The following is a 24,840-nucleotide window of genomic DNA, read 5'->3' on the forward strand; positions in this document are numbered from 1 at the left end:
AAATCCCACTGTTGCTACTAAAAAAGCTATAAGCAAAAACAGTTTTGATTTTCCCGTTCGGGGAGAAAGACAGCCATCAAGAGAATGACGGCCATTAAGGGAAGTGCACGTCAGGGACGGCCATCAAGGGAAAATGCACGGCAGGGACTTTTTAAAAATTGTATGAAGTCTTTATTGAACATTTCTCAAAACAGTATCACAAAATACAGCACTCCAGAACAAGTAAGTCATAACATAACTGATCAGCAAGATCCTTTTTTTTTACGAGCTGGCCGACGGGCTTCCCCTCCTAGGGAAGGAAATTCGCGTGCAAATGAGCAGCTCATTTGCATGCGATTTCCTTCATGCATGTCCTTCCCTTATCGATTTGCTAAGGGATCGGTAAGGGAAGGACTCTTCCGTGCAGTTTAGTGCACCTGGCTTTAAATCTGCTCCAGGGACCTGCATACTGCTGTCATGGAGCTGCCTGGCATGCAGGCTGGCAAAAAAATGTTTTAAAGTTTTTTTTTGGGTGGGAGGGGGGTGGTGACCACTGGGGGGAGTATGGGGAGGTCATCCCTGATTCCTTCCGGTGGTCATCTGGTCAGTTTGGGCACCTTTTTGAGACTTGGTCGTGAAAATAAATAGAACAAGTAAAACCGGCCAAATGCTCGTCATCGCCGGTTTTCTTTTTTCCGTTATCAGCTGAAGCCAGTCATCTCGTAAGCACGCCCACGTCCCGCCTTCGCTACCCTGCCGACACGCCCCCTTGAAGTTTGGCCACCTCCGCGACGGAATGCCGGCGAGTGTGTCCAAAAATCGGCTTTCGATTATACTTTGGCTGGTTTTAGGAGATGGCCGGCCATCTCCCGATTTGTGTCGGAAGATCGCCGGTGATCTCTTTCGAAAATAAGCCTGATAGTAACATAATAAATGATGGCAGATAAAGACCTGTACGGTCCATCCAGTCTACCCAACAAGATAAGTTCATTATACATGGTATGCAATACTTTATATGTATACCTGAGTTTGATTTGTCCTTGCCATTTTCAGGGCACAGACCGTAGAAGTCTGCTCAGCACTGTTCTTGTACTAAAATGTCTGAAGTTAACGTCGAAGCCCCTAAAAATCTACACTCCAGCCCATCCATATCTATTCAGTCATGATCAGGGCACAGACCGTAGAAGTCTGCCCAGCACTGGTTTTGCTTCCCAATTAGTCCAGTGTTGCCACCCAATCTCCGCTAAGATTCCGTGGATCCATTCCTTCTCTACAGGATTCCTTTGTCTCTATCCCACGCATGTTTGAATTTCATTACCATTTTCATCTTCACCACCTCCCGTGGGAGGGCATGCCATGTATCCATCTCCCACTCCGTGAAAAAATACTTCCTGACATTACTCCTGAGTGTGTCCCCCTTCAATCTCAATTCATGTCTTCTAGTTCTACTGCTCCCTGCTTTCTCTGCCCCGGAACAGGAAGTAACCTGTTCCGGGGCAGAAAGAGCAGGGAACCAGCGAGCCGACACCCCCCCCCCCCCCAGCGCGTGCACCCTGAGCGGACCGCCCCTCCCGATCCCCCCTTCCTACGCCACTGGTCTTGGGTTGTTTTGTTGTGGGTTTTTTTTTGGGAGGGTTTTTTTTAATATGGTCTATTATGTCGGGGTGCCAAAAGCAATAACAGGCAATCTCATGAAAAAGAAAGAAAGGAACTACAAAATAAGATAGTAAAGGATAAACATGCATTCATCACGGTCTATGTTAAAGAACATGGAGGAAAGGATATTGGGGAGAAGGGATAGCTAAGAAAAAAGGAAAGATAAGATAAAAGATAGGGCAGAGGCAATTTTCGAGAACAGTGGTACTAGCAGCAAACAATCTTCTGGAATATTGAATGTCTAGGGAAAAAGCCAGGTCTTAATAGCTGGTTTACATTTTTGATACTTTATCCTCTGAATGCTGTATTGTGAAGGCTCTGCTCTTTCTGCAGCAATCAGAGATATTGGAATTTGCCCTTACAACCCACCGATTTGAAAAGTGAACTTTAGGCGAGTCAAAGTTACAATTTCAAATCTATTAATACGTAGGTGCTCATATTTCTTCCCTTGCCACAAAACACGGTAAAGTTCTTTCAGTGAATTTCAACATTTACCCATCTATCAGCTTTGCTAGAGTCAAAGCTGACCTCATGAATTAGTCTTGATGCTCACCTCAACAATATTCACAGCCTGCTTACTGTCCCCTATGAACCCAAAAGTAGCCTCTTACTGGCCATCTGTCAGTGGATTTCTGTCTATATCCTGTATTACAATTTGATTTCAAAGAAGCAACACTGGCTACCAAAAAGAGCTCAATGATTTCTGATCTTCTGTTAGCTTCAGACTCACCAAGAAGGCACAGAGCATGTAGAAGCTGATAAAATAAAAAACAGCAAAACTGCTTCCACAAGAATAGTCTCCTTCAGTGGAGCTTCCCGGATCAGACTCAGGATCACAGTTCTTGCCAGGCAGACAAGCAAGCATAATCTCCTGCCAAGCTTCACCTGTGGCACACCTGGGAGAAAGAAGAGGAGACGTTAGACAAATGATGAGGGTAATTTTACAAACGCTTGCCTAGGTAACGTGCATTTACATGCACCTATTTTATAACATTAACTACGCATTTAGTTGATGCTATACAATAATAGCATAGGCATGAAAGAATATATGCACATTTAGGCACTTTTCTCTCTAAGCTGAGCGGGAGTCCTCCACCTACAGCCCTGCCAGTGGGGGGTGCTGTTTCACTATCACATTTTCAATAGTGAGGGGCAGGCAGGTTCTGCAGGATTCCAAGGACTCTGCCTTTCCTTAGCAATTGAAAATATTATATTGATGCACTACAGTTGGAGGACATTCGCTCAGCTTAGAGGAAACAGTGCATGTAGATGCCAGCTCAAGGTCTGCAGTACGTGTTAGCACATGCTTTCCATGTATAAGTGCATAAATTAATGAATTTTATAATCTATGCACGTAAGTGCAGACTCCAGTAAAATACTTGCATTTACACGCATTCTTAGCACCTAGGTTGCTCCTTATAAAATTACCCCGTAATGGCCAGTGCCATTACATGAAACAGGTGATATTTCAGTTATAGAATACTAATAGCACACAACTCCTTTGAAATGGGTGCCCATGGTTGTCCAGATATTAGCAGGAACACCTCAAGAGCAGCAGAGTCTAAGGTCTATAGTTTGAAGTTTATGCTGTAGATCAAGGCCACATTTGTCACACAATGAAGTAAAATAAGTGCAAGTACAATTTATATTTTGTGCAGTGTTCTGGTTCTTCACTAATGGCTGCCACTTAAGGGCAGTGTGTCTCCAAATGGATTTGTTTCGTGCATACCATGACACTGATGAACTGCACTCCTGAGCCAGGTTATGTGGAGTATGATCTCAGTCTCTCAAATGTACTGCACATGCTGCCACCTATAACCTTATTTCAGTGGTCATTCTGTCTTCAAGGACAGAGGGAGGGACAATATCACAGTTCATGGTGCAGAGGATAAAAAAAAGTGTCCCTGCCAGGACATTCTAACTTTGAAAATGGTGATGTTTATCATTTCCAGTGAAATGATAAGAGCTGCCATGTTACCCATTTTCAGATGGGAGATTTTAGGTCAGTCTTTGATTTCCAACAACCCTATCATGATGCATTATGGAATTTGCAGCACTAATTTCAATGGATAGAATCAGGTGACTATAAATACCACGCTGAGCTTAAAACCAGGACTGGCCAAAAAGACTCTATCAATAGCTTGGCAGCTCTGAATTTCAGCATGCCCACCCTTCACACTCACAGGCTTTAAGAGACACACCTGAAGAGCAGCAACACAGCTTGAGGGAAGGTCTGAAAGTTGTTATTCCTGTTGATTTCTGTGATATCATTCAGGGCGATTTTACCAAACACCTAACAAAGAGCAAAGGGTGAGAAATTTCAGCACTTCGTCTCCTCTTCCTTTCCTGAAACACTTATGTAGCCTTCAGTTGGCTGACTCAGTAACATGTGAGAGTTTTCAAGTCAAGTTTCAAAGCCAGTGGTCAGCAGGTTTATTTACATAAATATGTATAATCATTGTACAAACATCTTTTGCATAAAGTAAGACCTATGTTATCACTGTATGACTTTAGAAGTATTGTTCAGACTTGGTTCTGTCACGGCTGGACTACTGCAATGCCTTGTACCTTGGACTAGTTGTTTCGAGTGTCAGGGCATTGCAGGTGGTCCAGAATGCAGTTGCAAGGTTAATTGTGGGTGTGTCAAAGTTTGTTCATATGACTCCAATTGTTAAACAGCTACACTGGTTGCTAATACTTCAAAGGATTCAGTTTACGTTGGTACTTGTACATCAGACTCTATAGTCTAGTGTACCATTTTATTTCAAACAGGTTTTGAAGGTATATCACCCAGGAAGGACTTTGAGGTCCAAGATTGCTATTGGGCTCATTTTTGAAAGAGAAGGACGCCCATCTTTCGACACAAATTGGAAGATGGGCGTCCTTCTCACAGGGTCATCCAAATCGGCCTAAACGAAAGCCGATTTTGGACGTCCCCAACTGCTTTTCGTCGCAGGGATGGCCAAAGTTCAAGGGGGCGTATCAGAGGTGTAGCAAAGGCGGGACTTGGGCGTGCCTAACACATGGACGTCCTCGACCCATAATGGAAAAAAAGGGTGTCGATGACGAGCACTTGGATGACTAAGGCACAAAAAGGTGTCTGAAATGACTAGATGACCACCGGAGAGAATCGGGGATGGCCTCCCCTTACTCCCCCAGTGGTCAGTAACCCTCACCCCTCCCACCCTCAAAAAATATCTTTAAAAATATTTTTTGACAGCCTCAGATGTCATACTCAGGTCCGTGACAGCAGTATGCAGGTCCCTGGAGCAGTTTTAGTGGGTGCAGTGCACTTCAGACAGGCGGACCCAGGCCCATCCCCCTCTAGCTGTTTTGTTTGTGGAGGAAACAGCGAGCCCTCCAAAACCCACCACAAACCCACTGTACCAACATCTAGGTGCCCCCCTTCACCCATAAGGGCTATGGTAGTGGTGTACAGTCGTGGGTAGTGGGTTTGGGGGGGGGGGGGTTGGAGGGCTCAGCACACAAGGTAAGGGAGCTATGTACCTGGGAGCAATTTATGAAGTCCACTGCAGTGCCCCCTAGGGTGCCCGGTTGGTGTGCTGGCTCCTCCCACGACCAAATGGCTTGGATTTGGTCGTTTCTGAGATGGGAATCCTCGGTTTCCATTATCGCCAAAAATCGGGGACGACCATCTCTAGGGTCGACCTAAATGTTGACATTTGGGCGTCCCCGACCATATTATCGAAATGAAAGATGGCCGTCCATCTTGTTACGATAATATGGGTTTCCCCGCTCCTCCATTGGGACGTTTTGCGAGGACGTCCTCAACAAAACTTGGATGTCCCTTTCGATTATGCCCCTCCACGTGCCTCTCTACAGATGTTGCTGTGAAAATACATAATGCTGAGATTAGAGCATCTGCCTTCTCTGTGTCTGGGGTGTTCCTATGGAACGCATCTGTGTAGCAGCCCTTTACAATTTAAAAATCTTTTAAAAACACAGCTATTTGTGACAGCCTTTAAAAAAAAACTGAGTAGACTGGATACTATGGGGCCCTTTTACAAAGGTGCGTTAGGCTCTACGCGCATGCAGGGTACGCCAAAATGAGACTACCGCCAGACTACTGTGCCCCCGGTAGTAATTTCAGATTTTACATGCACCCATAATGCGTGGATGATTTATTTATTTATTTCCTCCCATGCATAGCATTTCCGACAATAATCGGCAGTTGGCGTGCGCAGACTGGTCACCGCACATGTAGAGTGTGAGCCCTTACTGCTAGATCAATGGGTGATGTTAAGGGCCCAGGCCAGTTTTAAGTGCGCACTGGTTTCAGTTTTATCGCATGCCCTTTTCCTGTCCTATAAAAAGAAGCCCTTTTTTGCAGATGCGGTAAAAACTGGCCCGGCGAGTGCTCAAAACACTCACCTACACTACCGCAGGCCACTTTTTACCGTGGTTTAATAAAACAACCTCCATATTATTTGTTGGACAGTCAAGCTTTTATGGTGGTTCAGCATGAAAAATTGTTCAGTGCAATGGTTCCCAAACCTGGTCCTGGAGGTACCCCAGCCAGTCAGGTTTTCAGGATATCCACAATGAATATTCAAGAGAGAGATGTGCATGCAGCGGAGACAGTGCATGCAAATCTCTCTCATGAATATTCATTGTGGATATCCTGACAACCTGACTGGCTGGGGTGCCTCCAGGCAGGGACGTATCTGAACTGCGGCAGTAGGAGAGGCCAGGGCCAGAGTGAGGGGGCACATTATAGCCCCCACCCCCGCCGCTGCCACCATTGCCGATCCCCCTCCCCCCAGCCGCTGCCATTGCCAATCTCCCCCCGCCGTTGCTGTCGCCTACCTTCGCTGGCGGGGGATCCCAACCCCGCCAGCCGAGGTCCGCTTCCTCCTGCCGCTGCCGGCTGCCTTTAAAAGAATTCCTTCAGCTGGCGGGGGACCCCCAACTCCCGCCAGCCAAGCCGAGGTCCTTTCATTTCTTCCACTGCAGTCTGCAAAGCTGGCGCCGAAAGTTTCTTCTGAGTCTGGCGTCGCTGCACGTTGTACATGCAGGACGTCAGACTCAGAAACAGAAAGCGGGGGAGGGTTGGCGGCGGTAGGGGGGTCCAGGGCGAAATCTGCGGGGGCCCAGGCCCCTGTGGCCCCAGGCAGATACGCCCCTGCCTCCAGGTCTAGGTTTGGGAACCACTGGTTCAGTGTGTATAATGTACTGTTGTTTTTTGTTTTGTGATATTATGTGTGTTTTTATGGAGACCATCTAGGTTTTAGGTGGCATACAAGTTTTTAAAATAAGTAAAGACATAAAGACCCATTTCAGATAGAAAACAGTGGTGTGGTAGCCATGATAGTCCATTTTTAAAGGTAATAAATAGAAATAAAACAAAACAGAGAAAAGAAAATAAGATGATACCTTTTTTATTGGACTAAATACATTTTTGATTTGCTTTTGAAGGTAACCCATTTTCTTCAGATCAGAAATTAGCAAATGTTGACAAATATCAGAATATATAAATGAAACACAAAAGCATTCCAATGACAGCCTCACAGGAGGAGAGGGTGGGGTAGGTTAGATGAGAAACAGGGAGAGTTGGGTCAATGAGAGACAGGGAGAAATGGATGGGTGAAAAGAGGGTGATAGGGCAGTATAATTTTATAATTTTTCTATCCCATTACAAGCAAAGCAGTCCGGAGGGAGCCGGCGACACAGAACCAAAAATGCAGCAAAGCAGTGAAGAGGGCTACAAATGGAACAACGATATGGAGGAAATCACGCGAGGAAGCAAATTTTATTTAGGGACCCAACAGAACTCATGTTTTTCCTGCGTCAGGGGTCTATCAGATGGAATCGCAACACATCAAAAATGTCTTCACTCAATGATAGTAAATGAAGGTATAAAATTCTGGTATCTGTTGTAAAATGATCAACCCTCCTGTTGATCTATTTATAACAGATATGAGGATTTTGTACCTTTGTTTACCTACCTCTTCAAATAATTCTACAGCTAATCACAAAGATATCGTCGCCTTCCTTTCAAATCTACCTCTTCAAAAACTATATGAATGAATATCACCAAAACTTTACAACTGAACACAAAAGCTACCACTACCTTTTCCACTTCAAATCTATCTCTTCAAAAACTCTATGAATAACCACACAAACTATAGATGCACAACACTATAGATTGTAAGCTCTTTGAGCAGGGACTGTCCTTCTATGTTAAATTGTACAGCGCTGCGTAACCCTAGTAGCGCTTTAGAAATGTTAAATAGTAGTAGTAGTAACACTAATGTAACTCCAACAAAATGTAAATTGTAAGCCACTTTGAACTGAAAGTTGTTTTTGGATAATAGTGGAATACAAGAATGCATAAATAAAATAAATAAAAATAAATAAAATCATTGAGTGAAGACATTTATGAGAAGACACATTGTGTTGTCATTTCATCCGATAGACCCCTGATGTAGGGAAAACACAGGCTGTGCCGGGTCTCGCAACAAAATTTGCTTCCTCACACGATTGCCTCCACAGCATTGTTCCATTTGTGGCCCTCTTCACAGTTTTGCTGCACTATCCCATTATAAACCATGTTTCACTTATATGGTCTGGTTTTTGTCAACATTTGTTCATTTCTGTTCTGAAGAAGGATTACCTTCAAAAACTAATCAAAAAATGTATTAACTTAGTCCAAAAAGGTATCATATTATTTTCTTTTCTCTGTTTTTTAATTTTTTAAAATCTATTACAGATAGAACATAGAAATCGTAATTGAGATAGCCAGGTCAGTAGTATTTTAGAAAAGGATATGCCGATATAGAGCCAGTTCTAAAATACATGCAGGAACATACATGTAGGTACCGGCTATGTGTGACAGAGGAACCTTTTACAATGTCAACATCTAAAAATTCAAAGGAGACAGCTCAGCAACAGGTATGGCTAAGTATCAGCACTTACAAGTGTCTGTTTATTTATTTAGATTTTGCTCACACCTTTTTTAGTAGTAGCTCAAGGTGAGTTACATTCAGGTACACTGGATATTTCCCTGTCCCTGGAGGGCTCACAATCTAAGTTTGTACCTGAGGCAATGGAGGGTTAAGTGACTTGCCCAAGATCACAAGGAGCAGCAGTGGGATTTGAACCAGCCACCTCTGGATTGCAAGACCGGTGCTCTAGCCACTAGGCCACTCCTCCACTCTAGACTGTATTTTAGACTCTAGACATGCATGTGTGCCGCTTTGGAAACCTACATACCTATATGCTCCCAATTAAGTACAGAGCCCACAATTGTTTGGCCACATCAATTTTAGGGGGAGCAAAAAACACTGGGGGGGGGGGGGGGGATTGAGGGAGAGACTCCCCTAAACCCTCCAGTATAGTACTGCCCCAAATTAGCATTTTTACAAAACTTCTACATAAGCAGCTGTGAATCCTGATGATCAAAGATGTACGTCCCCTTCTGATATGGGAATACACATGAATTTTGTTTGCACCCGCCCTAGTCCTGCCCAAATCCCACCTTCTTGTCATATACTTGCATTGCAGATTTACACATGTACATCCTGGATTTCTGAAATGGAGTTTTCAATGTATGTTTGATATATAAGTGTACATGCTGGTATTTATGGAGTCGATAGTCAGAAACAGCCGCTGACCAACTAAATCACTTGTTTGGGGCTATCCGGTCATTTTCAGAAACAGTTAACTGGTTATTTTCTCTGGTACCTATGTGAAAAATCAGCTATCTAGGGAGTGTTCTGAGGGTGGAGTCAGCACTGGCTGGCTAATTTCTGATATTCAGAACTCAACCGGCCAGGTTTAGTGCATAAATGAGACCGCATAAATCACAGTTTAATCTGTATGTGGTAACCCATGGCCGGTTAAGTGCTGAATATCGACTTAACTGACTATGCGTTAGCTGGCTCTGCACAAACAGGATATTCAATGCTGAAGCCCAGACAGGGCCCGGCGTTGAATGTCCAGGAATAACGTTGGCAGGAGTCAGGAAAACGTTGAGCACTGTTGGCTGAATATTATCCTCTACATGTGTACATTGCGAATAGGGTTTCTAAAATAACCACTATAATCAGTGCCACTGAACATAGGCATTCACTGCTGAGTGCCAGTCATTATCCTTATAGGGCCAGATTCTATATACGGCATCTAAAAAACCAGTACGGTAAACATTTCCGGCTAAGCGTATTTTGTAAGCGGCACCTAGATTTAAGCATGGTATATAGAATACGCTTAGTTGATATTGCAATGCCTAAAACGACATGCCTCCATTTACACCAATGAAAATGTGGTGTAAATCCCTGTGCGTAGAGTTATGCGCACTGGACCATATTCTATAACTGTGCGTGTAAATTTTGGAATGCTATTTCCCCACCCATAACCACGCCCCTTTTGAACTGCACGCATTAGAATTTAGGCGCAGTTCATTACAAAATACACTTAGCGAGCTGTGCATGTAAATTCTAGTTATTGCCAATTAGTGCTCATTATTGCTTGTTAGGCATTGTTATCAACGCTGATTAGCTTGTTAAGCCAATTAAGTTACGCATGTTGTTATGGAATACGCTTAGATTTCAGTATGGAATGTAAGATGCGCTATATAGAATCCAGTGGATAGTGAAGATATTTGGCCAAATTGGGGTAATTCTCAAAAGGTCGCCTTAAATTAGACGCTGGGATAATGCACATTAAGCACCAATTCCATATTGGCAATTACAAGGTTAAGGCCCAGATGCATCAACCAAACGTTAAAAAATAAGAATCGTAAAAGTGCTTAACGATTTTAAAAAAACGAGGCATGCACTACAAAAACACTCCAGAAATGTTCGGATCGGTATTGCAAAGTAGGATGTATCACATAATCGTTAAACCCGTCGTTAATCAGCGCCTAAAGCATGCGCAGAGCAGCCCAAGCGTTATGCTGGCTGCTCTGCGCATGCCACAAAGGCCCAGCTGTCAAAACAAAAAAAAACAACCCACAAACACGTGTGTTTCGGGAGGGGGCAAAGGCACTCGTCATGAGCGTCCCGTATGGACGCCTTGCCCCCCCCCCCCCCGCTGCTCCCTGCTTCCCCCCCCGCACGAAAAATTTCCAATTTACCTACGTCAGAGGAGGGCGGGCCCAGGAAGAAAGAAGGGACGTCTGAGGAGGCCTTCTGACTCGCCGATCAGCTGTTCTTGCCCGTGCAGCAGAGGTGAGAGGCGCTGCACGGGCCGGTAAGGCAAAGGGGAGGGTCGTTGGACGGGGGGAGCGGCAGTCACGACCAAAGGGGGGACGGCGGGGGCGGGGCACGGGACCGGAGCATGGCAGGAGGCGGAGTTAGTGTGGGAGAATACAGGAAGGGAGGAGGGCTGGCCCGGGGCTGCTAAAATTGGAGATTTTTCGTGCGGGGGGGGGGGGAGGGGGGGGAGCGGGGAGCAGCAGGGGGGGGGCAAGGCGTCCATACGGGACGCTCATGACGAGCGCCTTTGCCCCCTCCCGATCCTTTTTTTTTTTTCTTTTTTGGTGCTGAGGGAGAGGGGAGCAGCGGCGACCTGGGGCGTCAATAAAGGACGCCCCTGACGCGTTTTCGCCCCCCCCCAGTTATTTTTTTTATTGGATTTTGTTAACTTCTAGCAGACAGACAGCCCTAACGAGAGGTACAGACTCTCGTTAGATTTCACGGTGTTCTCCTGCGTTAAACGAATCGGAAAAGGTTAGTGCATGTCATTTCAATGGGATTTGTAGAAGAATTGCTCATCTGCATTCAGTTTTCGTTAGCTGCTACTGTCGTCGGAAAATAGGCTTTAGTGCATGGAAAGGATAGGAAATTCTTCCTTGAGGGCTCATTTAACGATGAAAAATGTTTAGTGCATCTGGGCCTAAGTCCTAAGTTATATGCCTATCTTTAGGCACGTAAATAAACAATATGTCTGCGTTGCTTGTATTGCTTGTTTCTCAGTGAAGTATATCATTCATATAGAGTTTTCTAACTGAGACCTCAGTATGGGGATTCAAGCAAACCAAATATTCTCAGTCAATGCTTGAGGATACCCTAATCGTCATAGGTCCCCCTATAATTTATATTACTTTATTTTAACACAAAAGTTCTTTTCTGAACTATAGCACTTATTTGCCCTTTCTGTTTGATAATTTAACAAAATATGATGTTACTTAGCTTTATCAGCTGAGTGATGGAGTTGGCTTCAGAGGGATTTTTTCAAGGATGCCTCCTCTTGTTAGTTCTGTACTATCATGCCGACTGATCAAGGTTTGTAGTTGGCCACGGGCAGTTATGCTAGCTCTAAAGCTGGTATAAATGTTCACGCCTATCTGCTGGTAGTTAGGCATGTAACTGATAGTATTCTATAACCCATATGGGTCAGTACTAGGCATGGTCTTGACCTGCTCATGCCCTTCCTGGGTCCATGCCCCCTTGCAGTTGCTAAGGATTTTGCATGCACAATTTGTAGAATCCTAAGGGCAGATAGATGTGTAACTGCTAATTACTGCCAATTAGCACCAATTAACACTTGTTATAGTCAAAATTGGCTGTTAAAGTAAATTAGCAGCTAAGAATTAAACTATGTGCATAACTGACACTATTATATAACTTGCTTGCACAACTTTGTGTGTTACACGTAAAATTGTGTGCTCAAGGTTGTAGAATTAGGGGGTACAAAGAACGTTGTTGCATTTATTTTATGCCTGCTAGATAGAGGCTATGGGCTAGATTCTATATACAGTGCCTAAAAAAATCAGTGCTATTCTATAAGCCACGCTTAAATTTAGGTGCGGTTTATAGAATAGCGTTTACGTGGAGGAGTCACATATAAATTTAGGTGCCACCATTTGCACCAACAAAAAAGCGGTGCAAATGTCTGCACCTAAATTTATGAAGTGCCCCAATTAACCACGCCCCCAATTCATTCCAAAATGCCCATGACCCTCCCATTTCCATACCCCCTTTTATGGGCCGCACGTAAAATTTAGTAGTGACTCCCACGCCTAAATTTACGTGCATAGATGCCAATTAAATTTAATTAGTGCCAATAATTGCTTCTTAAAAAGCCAATTATTGACACTAATTGACTCATTATGCAATTAAATTGCAAGCGCAAATTGGGCAACTGCCCAAATTTGCGAACACAATTTTTGGCAAATTTTATAGAACTAGAGGGTATACGCATAGTGGTTGAATATCACTGCTATATGAATAATTTATGGCTCCCCTCTTTGCTCAATCCTAACTGCCCCAGCTCTATATGAATAGTGGTGGAACAGTTAGATATGCTTTAGCCCCTTATTATCCATATACAGGCTGAAAATTCATACATAGTGGTTCTATACAGAAACCCCTTAATTCGATAAACTTGTGTGCTCATATTTCCAACTAGCACGCTAATTTGCATGTGCAATTTATTGAATAAAGTCAGTTGCACGCCTAACAATTCAATAACTGGCAGCAAATTGGAGTTCATCAACAAGGAGTGAGGAAAACAAAGATGAGAAAGCCAAAGCAGGATGGTGTAAATAAGTCTTTATTGTTTCCAAAGTACTGCAAGTGTGTAGTTGGAAGACTCGACACAGCCATGTTTCAGCTGGTGTGCCTTTTCATCAGAAGTCTTTATGACGTTGTCTTGTCCACAAGGAAGGTGAGCCCTTAGGTCCCGCAAGGCCCCGAAGGACCTCAGAGGACAGCCGTGCAACCCCAAGTCTTCACCCGCGGCGACCGCCGTTCACCAAGGGTTGAGCCCCCAGCTGCAGGCGGTCAACGGAACTTCTGGAACCGCGGGGTTCACGAACTGACCCAGACTGGAACCAGGAGAGAAGAGGGCAGATGGAAATGGAGACGTCCAAGAACAGGCAACAGTTCAGGGCAGGCAGCTAACAGCGTAGTCAGAATCAGGCAAAAGGTCAAGGCAGGCGGCTAGCAGGGAAAACCAGGAACAGTCCAAAAGTCAAAACCAGAAGAACATGGAAACCAACTGAGCACAGGAACAAGCGGAGACTGGCCTCGGGAAACAGAACCTGAAGCAATGTCCTATCTCCGGCCCGCTCCTTAAATACTGTCAGCATTCAACTGCCCAGCCCCCGTAGACATAGCCGGCCAATCAGAACCTGGTTATAGACAGAACCCTTCTGATTGGCTCTGTCCGACCTCCCAGGCGGGACCACAGTACTGGCCTCCCAATCTACCTCCTCTGAGGCGGAGTTTCGGGTTCCCGCGCCCGAGAGTGACAGAGACGCCGGCCATCGCGCCTCGGCGCCATTTCCCCTACTGGCGCAAGCACAGCCCCCATAGCCGGTGATCGAGAGTCCGGCAGCCGCGATCGCCGGCCCCCCGGCCTCGGCCCCGGACTGGGCAGCCATCCCTGCGGCGAGCCCCAGCTCCCCGCCGCAGCCTCAAGAAAGCCGGTCTTTGCCGTGGCGGATGCCGGCTCTTACCTCCCGCGGAGGAGCAGCCGGAGGGAGCGACGGATGTGACAGACGTAAAATAAATAGGTGTGAATAGATAGATAAATAAAATAAATATGAATATCAAAAAGCAAAAATGCAGTACAATGATAAAATACGTGGTAAGACAAATTAAAAATGCAAAACAAAAAAATGAAAAAATAAAATAAGACGATATGAACCGCCATTTTGGCATAATGTAAGCCACATTGAGCCTGCAAAACGGTGGGAAAAAGTGGGATACAAATGCAGCAAATAAAATAAATAAATAAATAAACAATTAAATGGTGCGTGAAAAACATTAAAAACTAACTGAACATCAAAAATTTTAAATGGATAGATGAATTAAATAAAGTTTGATGTTCAGTTAATTTTCAATGTTTTTTGTGCACCATTTGATCATTTAGGGGTTCTTTTAGTAAGATGCGCTGAGAAATGGCTTGCGGTAGTGTAGGCGCGGGTTTTGGGCACGCATTGATCCATTTTTCAGCTTGCCTGTAAAAAATGCCTTTTAAAAATTTTTGCCAAAAATGGACGTGTGGCAAAATCAAAATTGGCGCGTGTCCATTTTGGGTCTGAGACCTTATCACCAGCCATTGATCTAGCGGGTAAAGTCTCACGCGGTAACAGGGTGGTAATGACCTATGCACATCAAATGCCACTTGGTGAGCGTCCAATACACATGTCCGAAAAGAAAAATTATTTTTCAGACGCGCGTATCGGTGGTGCGCCAAAAATGAAAGTACCACAAGAACCACGCAGTAGCCAGGTGGTAACTCCATTTTGGTGCACATTGGGCGCACATAGACGCTTACACAGCTTAGTAAATGGGCCCCTCAGTTCATATCACCATATGGTATTGTTTCAGTTTTATGTTTTCTGTTTTTAATTTGTCTATGTATTTTATCATTGTACTGCATTTTAAATTTTTGTTATTCATCTTTATTTATTTATCTATTTATTCCCACATATTTATTTTATGTTGTAAAGGCTCCTGACAAAAGCAGTACACTTGCAGTACTTTGGATGCAATAAAGACTTATTTCCACCATCTTGCTTCAGCTTCCTCATCTTTTGTTTCCTTGTTGACTGACTTTGCACATCTTCGTGAGGATCAGAGTTCTCCTTTCTGTTGGTGTGCAAATTGCAGTTAATAACCAATTATTGTCTATAATTGGCCTGAATTGACACCAATTAGCAGTTACATGTGTAAATGCCCTTAGTCCCTATTCAAGAGCACAGCAGCTTCAAGCGGGGGAGGGCATGGATCCTGTTAGTGCATGGGTAGGTCGGGGTGTGTTACAATGGCGGTTATATGTACAACTGCTGTTATTTAATTTGCACTTAATGCACATCATCCCACCCAGTGCCTAAATTTTGGCAACCTTTTGAGAATTTACCCATGCTGCCTGCCTGTATCTGAATAAATCCTTCTGGAAACTGAAAATTGTGTTGTCTTTCAATGTCTACAGTAAGGTAATTCTTAATGAATGAACTTGAAATCAAAAAAGTAAATCATAAAACACATCAAGGTATGATAAAAAATTTTTTTTCAAAAACATCTATAGGTTGCATTTTCAAGCATGATGTCAAAAGCAGAGTGACTCCAGCCACTGGACAATACATTAAATACATGCACAGTCAAGATGTACAATTGTATTAATAACATATCATTTGCCAAACATTTTTTTAAAATAAAATGAAAACTTCAAAGCTTTTCTTTGTTCAACTGTCTCAGTTAAAATCCTGGTGACAGTTTACACCACGTTGAGATGCCATTACATATGGTAAATTGCTTTGCCATTAGTCATGTCTCATGTGCTCACTGTGCACAGTGGGCTTTTGACACACGGTCACATGGTTATATCTGACAAGTGAACCAGTTTCACTAACTTTTTCTTTTCCATTTGGTCTATGGGAAAAAATCTCAATAAGCCAGGTCCTTAGACCTTAAAATTCAAAGAGGGCTGAGCAGTTCAACAGAGTCTCCTAAGCTAGGGGCCCAATATTCAGACCACAGGAGGGAGCCCGGCTAACTTCCACGGTTGGCGGACAGCCCAGATAATCAATGCCGGGCCGTTTCCAGTGACCGTCACTGAAAATCCGGTTTGTTTTTAGCCGGTTTGAAGTTTACCAGCTACGTCGATATTCGAAGATAACAGTTAACTTTACACTGGCCAAAGATATACCAGCTATATATACCGCTTACAATAGCCAGATATGAATTATTCGGGGATAGCTGGCTATAGCCAGATATCTCCCAGGTGCTAACCGGTAATATTCACTGGAGGATAACCGGCTATCTCCCACTGAATATTGCCAGATAGCTGGTTAAGTGCCATTTAACTGGCCAGGAGTGGCTTAGTGGTTAGGGTGGTGGACTTTGGTCCTGGGGAACTGAGGAACTGAGTTTAATTCCCACTTCAGGCACAGGCAGCTCCTTGTGACTCTGGGCAAGTCACTTAACCCTCCATTGCCCCATGTAAGCCGCATTGAGCCTACCATGAGTGGGAAAGCGCGGGATACAAATGTAAGAAAAAAAATGGTTTGAATATCAGGGGGTAGGAGCTCACATTCGGGCCTGACCTATAAAGAAGGGTGTTAGCTCCCACAAGCTAGACAAAAAGAAGGAAACTCAGCAACTGAACTCCTCCATTTGGGTGCCCCAAGGTCGCACCATAGGAGCTTATTCTGTAATGGCACTTGGACATTCAGGTTCTGTTATAGAATACTAGATTTTTCTTAGCCACTTTTGAAAAAAAAAAAAACAGAAAACAAGGGTGGAACAAAACTGGAAGTGGAAGACATTTTTTACATCCAGAATTAACATTCTGAATCAGACCTCCCTTTTGGTTATAAAGATACTAATTCTGGTAACAGAATAACTTTTTAAGAGACACTATAAATAGATAGATAGATAGATAGATAGATAGATAGATAGATAGATAGATAGATAGATAGATAGATAGATAGTAGTCAGGTGGGGGTTGTGCACCAGAAAAGACAGAGTCCTCCAAAAGGGGATGTATTCCACATCACCCCAGCCCTTAGCTGCCCATCAAAGGGGTGGGGTGGGGAGTGGGGGTGCGGCTAAATGGGAGGGATTGGAGGACTTTGGTAGGCAGGGATGGGCATGCCCAAACCGGGAGAGAGAAGGAGTGCAAAGGAATGGACCCAGAGGCAAGGAGCGAAGGTGACCTTGAGGAGATGGACTTGGCATAGGCTGGTGACCAAGAAGGGAGACAAAACCCCCTTATCTTTAGAATCTGAGATGGAAACTGAGATAAACCCTAAGCCTTGGGGGATCCTTTGCTTGCAGTCCTCTGTGCTAGGGCCTTTGTACTTTTGGTTCCAGTAGCAGCCATTGTGGGCGGGCCAGTGTACTCAGTGCTGCATGGGAGATGGCTGCCGCAGCTCTGGAGACAAGGAAGTACAAGCACCAGAGCTGGATGACATTTTTCTTTTCCTTTTTCTGTTGGTGGAAACATTTTGAGGACTTTCTGAATTGCTAAGGAAATATTAATGTAAAAAAAAGGGGGGGGGGGGTTACTTGTGGACTGTAGATGGGGCTGTAAGACTGCTAAGCTGAGAGAGAGAGAGAGAGAGAAAGATGCTGAGGAGAAGGGGGAATACCCCTCCCAGAACTAAGATGGTATTTAAGGGGAGTCTCCTAATGAACTAAACATGGGGATGGTTACCTGAAGGCTTAGTGGTGGAAAATCAGTCCAGGATACTGAGGTACCTGCTGACGGTGCAAAGACTGTGTTTTTCACTAAGCCATTATAATAAACTCTTGTTATTTGTGGTTAAGGAGTGACTTCTTCCGACATGTGTTGGGGGTTCAGGGAGAGTGCCGGTACCCAGGCCGCCCTACCCGTGACTATATGTATATATATATATATATATATATATATATATATATATATATATATATATATATATATATATATATATATATATATATATGCTGTATCCCAGAAAAACAAATCACAAATTGTGTCCAAATGCCATTCTGGGTTCCTAGACCTGGAATTTACTTTAGCTGAGACTGGATGATCCATTCCCCAAAATGAATGCACTGCATATTAACATGAGGTTTCACCCTTTTACTCTCTACTTGCACTTAAGCTTTACTCAGGTCTGTCTTAGTACAGAGATAGATAGTATTTTGCAGTGTCCTACCTGCATTCCAATTACAGCATAGATGAAGAACAACATCACTATCAAAAGAGCCACATAGGGGAGAGCCTGGAGGTGGAAAAACAGAAAGTATGCAAAAACATTGATAAAAATTTAAAGGCTTAAAACTGAAATACAAAAGTATTGCTTCCATATCCCTTACACTAGAAATATGAAGCTACATGCTTGAAGCAGTATAAACTATGCTGATCTGCTGTCTTACTTTGCATTTTTGATGTCACTGTGAGATTTTACCTTTTCTGACCTCTGCAAGTTTTCCAGGACTTTGGCCCCAAAATCTAGACATAAGTACATAAGTACATAAGCACCGCCATACTGGGAAAAGACCAAGGGTCCATCAAGCCCAGCATCCTGTCTCGACAGTGGCCAATCCAGGCTTCAAGAACCCAGCACCCCCCCCCCCAAAAAAAAAAAAATTAATAATGTTCAATGGACTTTTCCCTCAGGAATCTGTCCAAACCCCCTTTAAATTCCGTAAGGCCAGCTGCTGTCACTACATTCTCCGGCAAAGAGTTCCAGAGTCTAACTACACGCTGAGTAAAGAAAAACTTTCTCCTATTTGTTTTAAATCTACCATATTCTACCATAAGACAGCATCAGGCTACGACTTCTCTAGCTTACCACTAGATGTCACCATTTGTCAGCAATCCAAGGACAGTTTGCAAGCTATTTACCCAGGTAGACTAGTATGGTTGAAAGTTTTCTTCCTCAAAAGTGCTAATAGCATGCATACCTTTAGCTGGTTTATAAAGAGGCAGTCTTTGGAGAGGAAAAAAAAAGGTAAACTACTACAGATTTGTTCAATCGCATGCACACGGTTTTACACCAGATCAACTGCTTTTAGAAATAAGAGGTGCAAAGTATATGCACTGTTTATAGGTGTGTCAGTATACTACTACTTAACATTTCTAGAGCGCTACTAGGGTTATGCAGCGCTGTACAATTTAACAAAGAGAGACAGTCCCTGCTCAAAGAGCTTACAATCTAATAGACAAGTGAACGGTCGGTCCGATAGGGGCAGTCAAATTGGGGCAGTCTGGATTCACTGAACGGTAAGGGTTAGGTGCCGAACGCAGCATTGAAGAGGTGGGCTTTAAGCAAAGACTTGAAGACGGGCAGGGAGGGGGCTTGGCGTAAGGGCTTGGTGTAAGTATAATGTGTGTACATTAGACTCACTGGTTTTTCTCCCCTATTTACCAATTTCCTTTCTCTCCCTCTCTCTGTTTTCCACTCCCTGCTCAATCCTTTGTACGACTGAAAAATTATGGGGCTTATTTTCAAAAGAGAAAAATGTCCAAAAAGTGTCATAAAGCACCATTTAGACAGATTTTCTTCTCAAAATGCCCAAATTGGTACTTTTGAAACCTGCTTTGCAGACGTCTATCTATGCATTTTGTTTGCAGTGCATCCAAATCACAAGGAGGCGTGTTGGGGGAGGTTTCAAAGGCAGGAATAGGGTGGGCTTAGGGCATGCCTATCACTTGGACGTTTTATAGCCATAATGGAACAAAACAAAAATGTCCAGGGTGAAAAATATCAACATTTTGGTTTAGACCTGTTTTCAGAATGAATGGTGCCCCAAATGACCAGATGACCACTAGAGGGGGGTCGAAAGTAGAGGGGACCAAAGCTAAATCTGTGGGGGCCCATGCCCCCCGTGGCCCCATCTAACTACGCCCCTGCTGCATGGCTCAAACTCCCTGAGAGTCATGTGAGGCTGACCAGAAGAAAAGAGTTGTTTCAGCAGTGGCAGTGGCAGCCAACAATTGAAAGTAAATGTTCAGAGCACAAAAGTCTCAGGCACCAGATTAGAATTTCTAGACAGCATTGTAACCTTGCACCTGAAATTTGTTGAACCCTGCCTTAGGAGTTAAGACAAGAAATGTCAGTACACCAAAGAAATATTAGAATGAGAGAGAAAAAGTTCCAAAGACCTGGAACCATGTAAGAGTTCCAAGATAAAATCAAACAATAGTAAAGATTCCAGAACCCTCTCAAATTAAAAAAAAAAAAAAGAAGGCCCTCCCTCCTCCCAACCCCAGAGGCCGAGAAACATTATAGAGGCTATTTTATTTATTTATTTCAGATTCCTGATATACAGCTGCAAGGCCTACATGTGGAGAGGCATAATCAAATGGGGCGCCCTCTCCGCGAAGGGGCAGGGAAACCTGTATTATCAAAACAAGATAGGCGGCCATCTTTCATTTCGATAATATGGTCGGGGATGCCCAAATCTCAACATTTAGGTCGACTCCCCACAACTGTACACCACTACCATAACAATTAGGGATGAAGGGGGGCACCTAGATATGGGTACAGTGGGTTTGTGGTGGGTTTTGAAGGGCTCACATTTACCACCACAAGTATAACAGGGGGTGATGGGCCTGGGTTCGCCTGCATGAAGTGCACTGCAGAACTCACTAAAACTGCTCCAGGGACCTGCATACTGCTGTCATGGAGCTGGGTATGATATTTGATGCTGGCATAGAGGCTGGAAAAATATTAAAAAAAAATTTTTTTAGGGTGGTGACCACTGGGGGAGTAAGGGGAGGTCATCCCCGATTCCCTCCGGTGGTCATCTGGTCATTTAGAGCACATTTTTGTGGCTTCGTCATAAAACAAAAAGGACCAAGTAAAGTCAGCCAAGTACTCGTCAGGAACGCCCTTCTTTTTTCCATTATTGGCCGAGGACGCCCATGTGTTAAGGACGCCCCAGTCCCGCCTTTGCTATGCTTCCGACACCCCCCCCGTGAACTTTGGTCGTCCCCGCAATGGAAAACAGTTGATGTCCAAAATCAGCTTTCGATTATGCCAATTTGGGCGACCCTAGAAGGATGCCCATCTCCTGATTTATGTCGAAAGATGGGTGCCCTTCTCTTTCGAAAATAAGCCTGATAGGCATCTTTGTGGTTTACACAATAATAAAAGTAACAACAGTTGAATGGTTACAAAAGAAAATATACAATAAAGTTGAGGGACTAGGAGGGAAAGAGGTAAGAGAGAGAAATCAGTGTGCATATATAAGTAGCAAATTTACACATATAAATTGGCATGTATGTATAAGTAGTAATTTTAGAATAGACACTACATATACATATATGGGGGGGCACACAGATATTTCATAGAGATGTTTCTAAGCATAGTTTGAGTGGTCCTTTAAAGTGTATGTATATTCTGGGTTCGTTTTTTTTTTGAATGGCAATAAACATATATCCTGGAAAATTTCCCCATTGGCATTTACACCCACTTTGAGTCATGCATAACTGTCAGCAAGCTTCTTGTTTGGAACTGAGCTTTGGAGGACAGATTACATAAGTACAGAAATACATAAGTATTGCCCAGCCTGGGACAGACTGAAGGTCCATCAAGCCTGGTATCCTGTTTCCAACAGTGGCTGAACTAGGTCACAAGGATCTGGCAGGATCCCAAAACATTAAAGCAGATTATGCTACTTATTGCTGGAATAAGCAGTGGATTTTCCCAAGGAATAAGCAGTGGATTTTCCCAAATCCACCTTAATAATGATTTACGGTCTTTTCTTCGAAGAACTTGTTCAAACCTTTTTAAATCCCTGCTGTACATCCAAGAAGAGCCAGTTGGACCTGAGCTATGAAAGTTGAATTTTTAGATTTTTGAGATGGTTTCAAACACCGCAGAACTAAGCACAAATGCTCCCTCAACCCCTCTTCCAAGGGCTAACTCCAAATGAGCAGCTGCCTGACACTTAGGTGTGACTTGGAGAAGTTGTAAATGCCAACTTCTAGAATTTTTTTTAAAGTACTCATGTATTGCCGTAGAAAAATTGGAAATGATGCATGCTTTTCTGGGCAAACCATGTCCACAATACACTCTGAAAAAATTGCTACTAATACTTCAAGTAATTAGAAATGATTTAGCTTCAATGTGAAGGACCGAACACCAATATGAAGGCTTTTGGTCCTTCACATTGAAGCTAAGGGGTCTTTTTACTAAGGTGCGCTAACGGATTTAGCGCGCACTGTATTTCCATTATTTACAATGTATTGTAAGCCACACTGAGCCCGCAAATAGGTGGGAAAATGTGGGATACAAATGCAAATAAATAAATAAATAAATAAATAAATAAATAAATAAATAAATAAATAAATTAGTGTGTGCTAAATGATAAGATATCCATAGGAATATAATGGGCATCTTAGCATTTAACACACACTAAATCCATTAGTGTACCTTAGTAAAAGGACCCCTAAGTCATTTCTAATTACTTGAAGCATTAGTAGCAAGTTTTTCAGAGTTAATTCCTTTAAAAAAAAAAAAATATATATATATATATAAATGAAAAAAAATAGAAGATTAAACAAAACATGAAAACATTTAAAAACAGGCTGATGAAGAGGCAGGCGAACCATGGTGTAATGTATCCATGTGAAACGAGTCGCCACTGAGGCCGTGATGGAGTAACGATACTCCATTATGTCCATTATGTCTGTGCTTCTGTGTTATAAAAGAAGCATAGATGGCCCTTTGTACTTCTTTTTTGGATTGCTTTGCTGTGTACTTTGACCCTCTCTGTTGTATGCTTGTGTGTTATAAGAAATTACAGTGTTGGGTTGTTTGCAAAGTACATTTTAGGTGCAAGCACTAAACACCAGCCATAGATCTGGTGGAAATTTTCACATCTAGATTACTACACAACACATGTAAACCTTACTATTCTATAATTTAGATTCATAATTGTGCACCCTGCCTGTGCTCCACCCACATTCCCCCCAAGTGAATGCCCACCTTCAAAATATTCACCATTGAAGACTGGCACAAATTTACAGAATAATGCATATCTGGAATATGGTGAATGACTAGAATATCGGCTTTTGTATATGTACTACCCACTTAAATCTAAGCAACTCCTTATAGAATTACCTCCTATGTGCCTATTTATTTCCTCTCATCCTAACTCCAGCTTCTGTAGTCAATGCCTTACTGTACACCACCTTGAGCCTTCAAAAAGGCAGTAAATAAATCCTAATAAATAAATAATGCACTATGTGGAGGGGAATTTTCAATATGACGTCTAAATCCGACTGTGGACATTTTGCAAAAAAACGTCCAAAACTCCAGTAGCAAACATGGACATTTTGAAACCAGAACAAGGTCCAACTTTTTGTTTCAAAAATGGTAATTTGCTAGATATTTTTATGCTCAGCATGTCTATCTTTTAGGATCATTTTTGGAAAAAAAAGCCCAAAGGGAAAATGCCCCAAAGCAAGCCATTGGGACGTATGGGTGCCAGAATGCTTAGTAGACTGGCCACACAGACATCCTTGCAGAACAGAGGGGCACTGCAGTGGATATCACATAAACGGTTCCAGGTACACATCTCACCGTGACCCCCTTATGTTGTAAGGTGAGCCCTCCAAAACCCACCACAAACCTGCTGTACCCATCTGTACACCACTACAATAGCCCTTATGCCTGCAGGTGCCACCTATATGTAGGTAGAGTAGGTATTTAGTGTTTTTGGAGGGTTCACACGATCCACCACAAATGTACCAGTTAGAGTGTGATATTGGCCTGAGTCCTCTTCTCTACAGTCCACTGCACTGACCACCAGGCTACTCCTGGGACCTGCTTGCTGCTCTAATAGGGTCATCATATCTGAAGCTGTCATACAGCCTGGTAAGTACTGTCACTGTCATACCTTAGGGTGCTGGAAGGGAGTCAGTGACTACTTGGGGAGAAAGGGGGATAATGCCTTAATCCCTGCAGTGGCCACTTGGTCATTTAGGGCACCTTTTGGCTAGTCATGACTGAAACAGGTCTAGACAAAAATATCTTAATTTTGGCCCTAGATGATTTCATTTTTATCCATTATTGCAGAAAAATGCCTATCTTTTGGTGACAGCCATGTCCCGCCCACACCCCACCCAAAACACACCCCCTTGGAATTTTTATGAACTGTGGAGCAAAACGGCTAAAATTGGGGTGTAGAAATTGCAACTTGGACATTTTTTAGTTCAAAACATCCTTCTTCCACCTTATGACTCCTTGCTGTATTTTTTGTTTTGAAAATGAGCTCCTTGCTGTATTTTCAAAGCATTTAGACTTACAAAGTCCCATATAGAGGGGAATTTTCGAAAGGGACGTCCAAGTTTTAATTTGGACGTCCTCGCAAAATGACCCGATCCAGAGGCGTGGAAACCCGTACTTTCGAAACAAGATGGACGTCCATCTTTCGTTTTGAAAATTCCATCAGGGACGTCCAAATCCTTAAATTTGGTTGTCCCTAGATTTGGTCATCCCTAGACATGGACGTTTCTGATTTTCGGCAATAATCTAAACCAAGGACATCCATCTCAGAAATAGCTCCATTACCTTGTGTGCTGAGTCCCCCAAACCCCCCCAAAACTCACTACCTGTTACGGACCTGAGTATGACATCTGAGGCTGGCATACAGGCTGCACAAAATATTTTGAAAGATATTTTTTGAGGGTGGGAGGGGGTTAGTGACCACTGGGGGAGTAACGGGAGGTCATCCCTGATTCTCTCCGGTGCTCATCTGGCCATTTTGGGCACCTTTTTGTGCCTTAGTTGTAAGA

General features: G+C 43.3%; 1 protein-coding gene across 1 annotated transcript in view; it reads right to left on the reverse strand.

The window, feature by feature from the left end:
• The window catches only part of CACNA1C (calcium voltage-gated channel subunit alpha1 C), a 1,308,019-nt gene that overhangs the window by 84,459 nt on the left and 1,198,720 nt on the right, over nt 1–24,840 (reverse strand). Inside the window, 3 exon segments of the mRNA XM_030214166.1 lie at nt 2,366–2,531; nt 3,837–3,928; nt 18,248–18,313. Coding sequence (XP_030070026.1) covers nt 2,366–2,531; nt 3,837–3,928; nt 18,248–18,313 — 324 coding nt within the window.

This window comes from Microcaecilia unicolor, chromosome 9 (assembly GCF_901765095.1).
Source record: "Microcaecilia unicolor chromosome 9, aMicUni1.1, whole genome shotgun sequence".
NCBI lineage: Eukaryota > Metazoa > Chordata > Amphibia > Gymnophiona > Siphonopidae > Microcaecilia > Microcaecilia unicolor.